Source organism: Lutra lutra, chromosome 3 (assembly GCF_902655055.1).
Source record: "Lutra lutra chromosome 3, mLutLut1.2, whole genome shotgun sequence".
Taxonomy (NCBI): Eukaryota; Metazoa; Chordata; class Mammalia; order Carnivora; family Mustelidae; genus Lutra; species Lutra lutra.
This window is the reverse complement of record NC_062280.1, coordinates 20,818,728-20,829,526: the sequence shown is the minus strand read 5'-3', so window position 1 is coordinate 20,829,526 and position 10,799 is coordinate 20,818,728. Positions and strand designations below refer to the sequence as shown.

At 38.7% G+C, this 10,799-nt stretch overlaps 1 protein-coding gene across 25 annotated transcripts in view; it reads right to left on the bottom strand.

Annotated features, from left to right (window-relative positions):
- Positions 1–3,813: 3,813 nt before the first annotated feature.
- The window catches only part of MAP2 (microtubule associated protein 2), a 288,045-nt gene continuing 281,059 nt past the window's right edge, over positions 3,814–10,799 (bottom strand). For all 25 annotated transcript variants that reach the window (XM_047720938.1, XM_047720931.1, XM_047720933.1 and 22 more), the window contains 2 exons: positions 7,954–8,066; positions 3,814–7,759 (listed from right to left, as the gene is read on the bottom strand). In XM_047720938.1, the coding sequence (XP_047576894.1) occupies positions 7,544–7,759; positions 7,954–8,066 (329 nt within the window). In that variant the 3' untranslated portion in view covers positions 3,814–7,543. The remainder of the gene's footprint in view (positions 7,760–7,953; positions 8,067–10,799) is intronic.

Genomic DNA, 10,799 nt, shown 5'->3' with positions numbered 1-10,799 from the left:
TATGACAGATATTTGATATCTTCATTATTGACTGTCAGGAAAATTGCTTATTGGAATATTTAAAGAGATCAAACCTAATCATTAGATGAGATGAGACATCTGCGCGGCTTGGGTTCAAATTCAACCTCTGCCTATTAAGTTTTTTGGGGAGTCGGGAGCAGTCAAGGCAGTTTATTGGTCACTGAGCAACGCCCCCCCCGCCCATTAAGTTTTAAATAACTTTTCCATGCTCAGTTATCTCATCTATAAAATGGGGATGATAATAAAAGTACTCATAGGAGGGGGCGCCTGGGTGGCTCAGTGGATTAAAGCCTCTGCCTTCAGCTCAAGTCATGATCCTAGGGTCCTGGGATAGAGCCCCACATCGGGCTCTCTGCTCCGCGGGGAGTCTGCTTTCTCCTCTCTCTCTACCTGCTTGTGATCTCTGTCTGTCAAAAAAATAAATAAAATCTTAAAAAAAAAAGTATTCATAGGAGTTAACGTATGTTTGTAAGGATGCCTGGAAGAGACAATCACTAATTATAAAATTAAGGTTTATGCCCACTTTAGTTGCACTTCTGGTGGGCTATAGGTGAAGGTGAATTTCAACAGAGACATTTAAAAAGGGTTTATCTTAGGCATGGCTAACCACACATTACCCCAGGGGGCCTATCTATTGCTCATAACCTTCTTTTGTTGTTGGCTTCAGGAACCCCATTACCTCCTCAGTGCCTTTTGCTCATCTCTATATTCCGTTAAGAGTTAAAGTCCTATGGCCACTGCAGTTCCCATAAACAAACATATCAGGGAAGTTCTGGGTGGAATGAAGACTGGTAACAGGGGACCATAGCCAAGGTATGGTTACTGAGTACCGCTATTTGCCTACCAGTATGCCAGAAAAGGTCCCATCTCCTCTGTGGGATTCCCATCTTCTGACTTGGAGGAGACGGGCAATGCAGGAATAGGGGTGGGCAAGTGACAGCTGTGGCTGGCTGGCAGGCTGCTAGATCTGGGCTTCCTGGAACAGCTGGTAATGCCCCTGAGACCAAAGCTACTGGTGGTACTTAAATGGTAGGGCTTTGAGGGGTACTGGGACAGATCTTGGAGGTTCTCTGCCATACAAGGGATTGGCCTTACAGGTGTTAGAACTGGATGGGATCTGTGGAGGCCAAAGATGGGCTTGGGCAGCAAGTCTTTCAACATTCTAACAACTTATTCAGCTGAATAGGGGTGTGTTGGCTGAAGATCAGCCCTGGGCTCAAGAACACATTTTTTGCTTGACTATTTTACAACCTCTTTCCACTAGGTCTTTTTTCTACTTCCAAAAGTTATAAGCAAGGACCTTACAAGTTCAGGCCTACCAAGAGGATAGCTTTTTTTATTTCTCACTTGGCTATGAGATTTTAAAAAAATCTTATGTGGAGAAACAAGGAAACAAATGCCACTTTTTTTTTTTCTTTTTTCCTTTGCTTTAATGAAAAATATAGGTGGGAAAAGAATCTTAAGTATGTTTATCATGGACATGGAAATTACCAGCGATCACTGTCAAATAAACATATTAAAGATTTCTTTCATCTTTCTCAAGATAGGGCAAAGTCTATTAAATATTTGTTCTTCAGGCTCCCAGTCTCCCTGAGGATTCTGATCTGACCTATCCAACCGGACCCTCCCCTCCCCCACTTTAGAACTGGGGGTTTGTTCTTTTGGGTTTTTGTTTCAGAGAATGAGGAAAAACTTGGGAGGGAGAGAAAAAGGAGTGGGTCTAAACCTGAGGTTATAAACCTTCAACTTTTGAAAGATCCAAATCTGAAAGAGTGTTTGAGTGTGTGAATGTGTGAACTTTATTGAGTTTGAAAACACGGTGCCCTCCAAACAAAGCACATCTGGAAGCCACAGACCTATTTTCTCAACCAGGCCTGAGGCAGGAGATTTTAACGGAATGTGAAGGATTAGAAATGGGAACAGCTGTACTATATTTGTGATAAAAAGCAGGAGAGAATAAAAAAAAAAAAGTGGGCTTTTTAGAGTGTGACTGTGATGTTTCTTCAACATACTCAAGAAAACCTAGTAAAGGATAGTGTTTTGAAACAATTTTGGGTTGCTGGACTGTATATTTTTAACAGAGACCACCTTCTATCCCTGAATTATTTGGGTCAAAGTTCTACAAGTGCCATATCATAAAAGAAGAGCATGTTTTCCCCTCTATATAAGCTACATACAGGGTTATTTTGTAATCCTACATTATATCTGAGTTACTTGTCTCTTGTCAAGCCCAGCAAAATCTTCTTTGCCTTGTTAATAAGAAAGAAAACTAAGACTTTCTCGTGATTCATGCTACCAGACAAGTAAGTGTCTAAATCCGGTGTAGAGACTTCCCTGAAGGATAATATGGATACTAATTTAAAAAAAAAATTAAAAAAAAAAGATTTTATTTATTTATTTGACAGAAAGAGAGATAGCGAGAGCAGGAGAACAAGCAGGGAGAGTGGGAGAGGGAGAAAGCAGACTCCCCTCCTAGCGGGGAGCCCAATGTGGGCCTCGATCCCAGGACCCTGGATAATGACCTGAGCTGAAGTCGGACACTTAACTGAGCCACCCAGGAACCCCTAAAATAAGAAACTCTTGGAAGTCTAATGATGTTGGTTACATAGTACCAAATCTGCATTATTAGCAAAAGAAAACTGAATGCAAGATGATGACTCCATTGGTAGAACTAAGTTTCAGCCAAGTTAGAACAGTGGGTCTGGCAAATCTCCGACGCAGACTTTTCTTCCACCAGTCTCAAGTTTCTACCACTTGATACTCAGACTCTGACATCAGACTTGGTGATATTACCGCCTGTAGTCGTAGAAATGATTCTTACCTGTCAGTGGGCTGTTGTGGAGCTTTTTCTCCTTGGACTAGATGAGCTGAATGCTTCTCAGACTTTAATGAGCAGATGATTCATCTAGGGGAATGCTGTAAGTTGGCTGGCAGTGGAACCTATGACTTTATATGTCTAACAAGGTCCCAGGTGAAGCCTGAACACAATTTGAATAGCAAGGAGCTAAAAGATTAAATAAATACAGGGATAAGGTGCATGGGCCTATAGAATGCCTTATGATCTGCCCAGAATCAATTCCTCTCTCTTCTCACAGTAGCAGACTGACTTTACTTAGGAGGGAACATTTATTTACTTAGAAGGGAATATTTCCTCTTCATGATTAGGTTATGTAGTTCAGCAGAAGCCCCTTCTCCCTTTACTTTCCTCCTACCCCAACCACCTGGAATAGAGAAAAGAATGTGACCTAACCATGGATAATCAGCCGAAGTGAGCAGGTGATCTAAAGTTCAATGATTTTCAGACCTGAGATCTTGGTTGTGCTAGTGGGAAGGGGCTTTTTTTTTGGTGGGTTGTGAAACTGGAGCTCCCAGAGACTGTCATGGAAGGCGTGTCTGCTTGAGAATAAAACCAACACAGAAGAAGCAGGGCTGAGATTTGGGAAAAGAAAGATTCCCGATGACATCTTGTGAAAGCCTGGATCCAGGGTCGGAAAAAGAGTCTCAACATCTTTTGGATGCCTGGATCCATTCATGCCTGAGGTCTGCATTGTTGGTCACTTGAGCCAATAAATTTGCCCTTATGCTTAAGTCAATTTGATTTCAATTTCTGTCACTTGCAACAGATAGCATCCCGCTAAATACAGGAGTGGTTAAATCCTGACACACGTTGGGGAGATAATAAGAGCCTTGTCATCATAAATTTTCCTTGGTTGGACTGAGCCATGTGTGGGTGTGTGTGTGTGTGTGTAATATTTTTTTTTTCCCAGAGAAGAAACAATCTGAAACTGTGGATTAGGTGACAAGCAATTTTATTTTGCAAAACAATCACTATACAGCAACAAATACATTTGCAAATTTTGATTGAAAAACATGAACTAACTACAACCAGCCATTGAAGAAATGCCTTTCTATGGTAACAGGCTCTAGAATTATCAGAAGAAAGAAACCCCCCAGAGATTTGTAGCGGCATGTTGGAACCTTGGAATCCCAGCATACAGAGTATACTTTTTGTTGATTTTTTTTTCTTTTTGCTAAAGTTGAAGTAGATTTTCATGATTGACATTTTCTGAGTTTAAAAATAAGCTCTTTCCTGCAGAGGGACTTGGCCTCAACCTACACACCCAGGCTAAAAATCCTAGGTGTAAAAAAACAAACATCAGTGCTGATTTTAGCACATCAGTTTTGGAAGGAATGCCTAGAATTTGCCTTTCCAAGCCATGAATCTGTTTTTTTTCTTCTTGGCTACTTAGACCACGATCGTTTGTTTTTCTCATTTTTGTGGCATGAAAAATCGGACAAAAAGTGTAATTGTAACAAGGTCAGAATCAACTGCATTATTTCTTTAACAATATTGACATGATGTTCTATTTTGGCTGATGATCCTATTTCCTGCTGTATTTCTATATGAAGGTGTGGAGAAGGCCAGTTACCATCAGCAGATTCTTCCATTTAGTGAAGTTCTCTCATCAGCCTTCTTCAGCCATACTCAGTTGGTGTTACACAGGTGTCTTGCTTGTGGGTGGGATTTCAACCTATCACCCTGCTGGAACTCAGCAGGAGAATCCAGAGAGAGTTGGTTCCCAAATGAACAGGGCCTTTGAAACTCATCATCAACTCGGATCTTTCCTGCGTCATTATAAAGTACCCAATTATTGGTTGCAGGTGACCCAGAGAGAGTGAGTTCATTGAAGAAGCCGGCCTTTCAACTCTTCACAGCTCTGGATTACTTATGTATCCTTAAACAGGTTCTCAAAGGCTAAAGCCAGAGAGAAACTGGCAGTAATAGATCTAGAATTGGAACTATAAAGCTTTAATTTCTAGATCAGCGTATGGGTATCCCCACAAGAGTGGTGTTCAAAAAGCTTAATTTGCGTCGTTAATCTTGAGAGTGAAGGCAAGATAGGTTCCACTCCCTAACCCCATAAGAAGACCTTTAGCCTGTGTTTTTCTCTCTTGGATTGGTACAAATTATCAGGGTTTTTTTGGTGAACACTATAAAGAATAATATTTCCATACAAAGGAAGGGCATTTACTCATTATAATTTTACTATAATTTGAAATAAACATTTGTTTTAATGCCAAATCTAGTATCTTAGGGCTTTATATAATCTGTACTTTGGGCATGTATTTGTAAGAAACAGAATTTTCACATATAAAGCATAATTACTTATTCTTAACTTTTATAAACAATTAAACCAAGTTGGTAAAAAATGCTTATTTTATAGGTTAAAACTGTTCTAACCAGCTGTTAACTCCCTCTTTCTAGAGAACTTTAGTCACTATCTAACACTGTCAAACATGTAAGAAAATACCATAGGTCTCCACACAACTACTCTTTCTTCTCCGATTTTCTGGAGCATTTCAAGGGAAGCTGATGAATAAAATGCTCAGATAGGTCAAATCCACATCATAGCAATTATTACGCAGAAAATAGACACATCCATAGTCATACTCAGTTGTTTCTAATTTTTGGCTGTTGTATAAAAGAATTGATTTGTCAACATTTTCATTTGTCAACATTGATTCGTCAACCTATTTGCCGATGTAAAACCTCTTAGTTGAGAATGAATACTATCTTTTTGATTCTAGAGGTTTTTTTTGGTGGAAGTCACATCGGTTGCAATATCCAGTGGGTCACAAAATGGTACCCATGTCTGTCTGTCTTTGCATCCCTTGGCTGCTTTCCTAGATACTACTGTACTTCCTCGTTGCCTCATCCATGCCCATCATTTCCTCTTATATAGTCAGGAATTAATTTGGCTCACGGGATCAAACACCTATCAGACTCTTTGCCTTTAACTGTTCAGATCCAATCTACCAGCCCCAAGCAAGAAAAAGAATAGATAAAATACTGAAAAATATCCACCCAGACTGGTAACTGATTGCTTATTCAGGCCATTGACTATTTTGTTGCTTATTCACAAGTCCAAGATGAATGATTTGTGAGAGGAATTAATTAATTGGTGATTTCCCAGACTGTAGATTAAGTCAGACCAGTATCATCTATTGATAAGTAATACTAAGTCATACAGGGTTCCTGTACAGAGGGCAATGTTGGAATCCTAAGAAAACTGATTTTAGATATGTGTATCTCAAGTGTTTGGTAGTTCTGGCTTCTCAAATTACTGTACTTGTCCTTTCTGATCAAGGGATCTTTACTTTGGGTAAGGAAGCCAAATATTTTCTCTCAGATAATTTAATTAGCAGGCACTGTTTGGAAGAGTGGGACAACATGTCCCAAACTCCCTCTGTTAGTTTCAACTTTAGCAAATGGAAAAAAAAAAAAATCTTAAGAAGTCTGTTTCATGAATGATTACAGGAATAAAACCCAAAGTATTCCATAATTCAAAATGAGATAAATCCAAAATCTTAAACCAACAATCTGTAAACCCTTTTAATGTATAACTGGACCCATCCCCACAAACTCCATGTTGGTGAAAGCAAAGAAAAATAAATTTTCCTAGCATCACGGGAGAGACTTGTATCTGGCACTAGAACAGGGTTACAGCTCTGAGTTGTTACAGGAAGCAACTTCATGCTAAAACTTTTTGTTCTTTTTTAATGTATTTTTTTTTTAAATAGGGAAAGAACCCTGCTAACATCTACTTTCACATACCTAAAACTGCAACACCAAAGGGTGCAGGAGACACAGATACTGTGAATAAGGAAGTATAATATTCAAGTATATGAGGAAGTATCACAAATGGCCACAGAGAAATATATATATATTTATATCTATAATACTGTATCAAACAGATGGAAAGGGAGTGTGAAACTGGTAGTGTGGACACAAATCTAGCTGATCAACTGACATTCTAATCAGACACGAGTCCATCCTAATGAAAGTGCCTCATTCCTAAGAGATGCACTTTTAAACTGCTTCCTCAACCACAGCTCAAATGCTTCGTAACTATTTTTAATTAGTTAAATAATTTATTGGATTGACTTATACTCTGATATAATTATCCAGGTCCCAAATGTTAATAACTTAACTGAATCTTCCTTCCCATTTATACAAAATAACGCTTAAAAAAAAAAAAAAAACCAAAAAATTTATTTCTTACATGCTCTTTCCTTCCTGCAATCAGACTCCTTGATTTAATGTAACCTGTAATAAGTTAAAATGGGCAGCTTTTATCTTTTCACCCAGCAACAGAATAGTAGAATGAGCAGCTTGGATTTCAACAAGGCCTTTCAGAATGTATGGATAGCCTTCAGGCACATGAAAGGTAAAAATGCAATTTTTAAAATAATAATACTCCATGCAAAACAGAGCAGAGCAAAAATAATTGTCCAATTGTACTCATGTAAAGCCAGTGTCTTCCTGTTGCAAATGGAAATCAAGTCAATTTCTGCATATACTATTCATTGTTTTTTATAAAATTGTAACAATTACTACAGTTTGGGAATGAGATTATTTATTTTATGGTTTGTAAAGAATGAATATAACACCTGCTCAGAGCCCACTCCTGCCAAGAGCTCATGCCTAAATATTATTACTTCGATGCTAAACGAGAAATATTCACAAACCCTGCTTAGCGAGTGCAGCAGTGACATCCTCGGCCAAAGTGGCAAGCTGAGGGGATTCAAGCAGGTTGATGCTTCCAGAAGAGGAGACATTGCTGAGTCGTCGGGGGGATGCCACGCTGGATCTGCCTGGGGACTGCGTAATGATCTCAGCTCCGTGGTCCACACGGGCCTTCGCATGCTCTCTGAAGTTCAACTTCTGGCTGTCGATCTGTTCAAGACAGGCACCAGTCCTTGTTACCTCAAGTGTCTTCACTGGCCTCTAGACTTTTCACCGTGTCTCAGAGCTCTGCCATTCCTACTTCCTACCTCTCTAGTCTTTTATCTGTGACCCATTCTGATGAGGAGCATTTCAGAATAATGAAAAAACAGAAGACAGGATCAGCTCAGAACCTTGGTTCTTACCTTGACGTTGCCACCTCCAGGGACATGGTGAGCGTTGTCCAGTGAGCCGACTTTAGCTTGGGCCTTTTCTTTGAAATCCAGTTTTACACTCTCAATTTTCACACGCCCACCACCTGTGAGAGAAGAAAGGCTTTTAAGTGCTTTGCTACAATAACATCTTCCTACTTGTGATGCTTATTTCCCCAAAATGATTACAGTAGAGAGATCATTACAAAACACAGACTTAATTTACTAGTTTTTAGATCATGGATGTGAAAGGAATTTTTTAGAATTTCTAGTCCATACCATTTGTCCCATATCACCCAAGGTAATGACATTCTTTTTGTACTATTATATGGCTTGACCTATGTATTAATATCTTTTTCTTCTAAGCTGAATTGAAGCTAAATTATCTGATTTCTAGACAAATTTCCAATGCACTTATCTATTTTGAAACTTATCATGTCTACCCTTGCTTTTCAACTAATAAATTCTTCTTCATAATCTACCATGTCTAACATAAAATATCAGAGGGGCTTTTCTTATCTGTATAATAAAAATTCTAAAAAGAACACAGTGAAAAGATCCTATTTCGTCCTTTCTAAAACTTGGAACGTTTAATCTCTTACTCTTATCGGAGTAAATTAAATTGAAATGAAGATTTTTATTCTTTTTCATGGTAATAGGTCACTTTTCCAAAAAAAAAAAAAAAAGCCTAAAAAACTAAACTATTAGGTGAGAAATGGTACACATATGGATAATATATTCATTTGTATGTTTTCAACATTGATAGCTTGACTGATGAAATTGAAGTTGGAAGCTAAGTTGTTTATTACCAGTGAGCGTTGAGAGATTCCCATTAGCATTAGCAGATGGATAGGAAGAGGGCCTTAGGAAATCCCACTCTTGTACAGATGGCATAGGACCAATCTGACACTGACTTTGATCTGATAATGTGGCGACAGTTTTGACCACATCATTTCCTTAAATGCTAATTAGCCTGAAGCTTGAGGATCTGCTGGTCATTGAGAATGCACAGTGGTGCCCCTATCTCTGCATGTCTTTCCCAGCTTGTAATTGCAGGGAGTTCAATCCTGGTAGGTACCCACTGTCCTTTAGCCTGTCCTTGAGCACCTCTGAGGGCCTGCTGATGTCTTTGACTTGAAAAGAAGCTAAATTAGACCCCTGTACCTCTCCAACTGAGATTTGCTTTCACTTTCATTTTCTTTTTCTTTCTTTCTTTCTTTCTTTCTTTCTTTCTTTCTTTCTTTCTTTTTTTTTAAAGATTTTATTTATTTGACAGACAGAGATCACAAGTAGGCAGCGAGGCAGGCAGAGAGATGGGGGGGGGGAAGCTGGCTCCCCACGGAGCAGAGAGCCCGATGTGGGGCTCGATCCCAGGACTCTGGGATCATGACCTGAGCCGAAGGCAGAGGCTTTAACCCACTGAGCAACCCAGGTGCCCCTTCACTTTCATTTTCAATCTGGTTTTGGGTGTGTGCATTTCTTTGGAAGCCCAGTGGTAAATGACATGACCATCTACTATTATAACTGCTTCTTTTTTAGGATTTTGACTTGGGAGAAACATGGGGATGATTTTTCAATTTTGGACTCTTGATGCTTTTGTATTTCTGGAGATCAAAAAGAAGGCCTGTTAAGTCTTCATAGACTTAGACCTTGTGGTATTTTTCTCATATGATACCCAGACATTTATATTGATACCCAACTACCTGGCCAGGGGCCCCTTGAAATTATGTGGTATTATTAGGTTACATTTTAAAAATATATCCATTCAATCTTCTCCTGAAGCTTTAGGATGTGCACAGAGTTATTTAACTTGTGTTTATAGGAGACATGTACTTGTCCTCCCGCCAAAATATGCATTATTGTAGGAAGTGTTATTCTTCCAACATTTCTCCTAGCCACATGGGTCTTATGTGTTGGTTGTGATGGGATTAGGGTGATTCATAAAACATATTTATCTTGGTTAGAGGCTGGAGGATGTTGAGTTTTAACTTGAAGAGATCAAATTTCTTGCAATCTTTTTACTCTTTTGTTACCACTAATAGAAATGGCCTTTGCAAGCTTTCTTTTATGATTATATGTTGGACAGAGTTATAATCCTGTTAAAATTTTTATTGAATTCTATTTTGAGGGAGAGGAAAAAAAAACATAATATTGACCCAAAATGTATTCAGAAAAGGAAGCTTGAGAAATCCGTTTTTATGGAAATCCTACTAGAAATTTTTATGTAACTGTGAGAGAAACCCATTTGTATTCACAGATCTATGTCTTTGGCTCTGAAGAATTCTGGCATCCACCAGGAGCACTAATTATGAAGGACTATAATCTTTATCAAGCTCCAAAATTCCTAAAGTTGGGCTTCCACATGTTGAACTGCATCCTTTATTTTCTCCTTAGATACTCCACATTCCAAAGTAACTTTGTGAAAACTTGCCATTGTCAAGGATCATTGTGTTAACACTTCCTTAAGAGTTTAGTCATCTGATTCAGTTCTTATAAAAAGATCTAGATTTAGAAATAGGTGGGAGTCCATGACAATAGTCTTTTATGACCAATATATCTTACATAGACTACTTCTTTAACTATGTCACATTTTCCTGCACAAGAGTCCAGTTGAATTTGGCTAATGGAATACTGACTGTCTAAATTAAAGAATCTTATATTTTCATTTGCATTTTGGAGGAAAATAGGCAGTATGGCCAAATATTTCAGTCATACTGTTGACACAGCAGTACAGAGTCAACTAAGTTTGTAAGCTTGAGTTATAGAGAGCAGAACTGTGAAGATATGCAGTATGAGACCATGTCCGGGCCACCTCAGGAATGGCAGAGAAGCTAATTCCA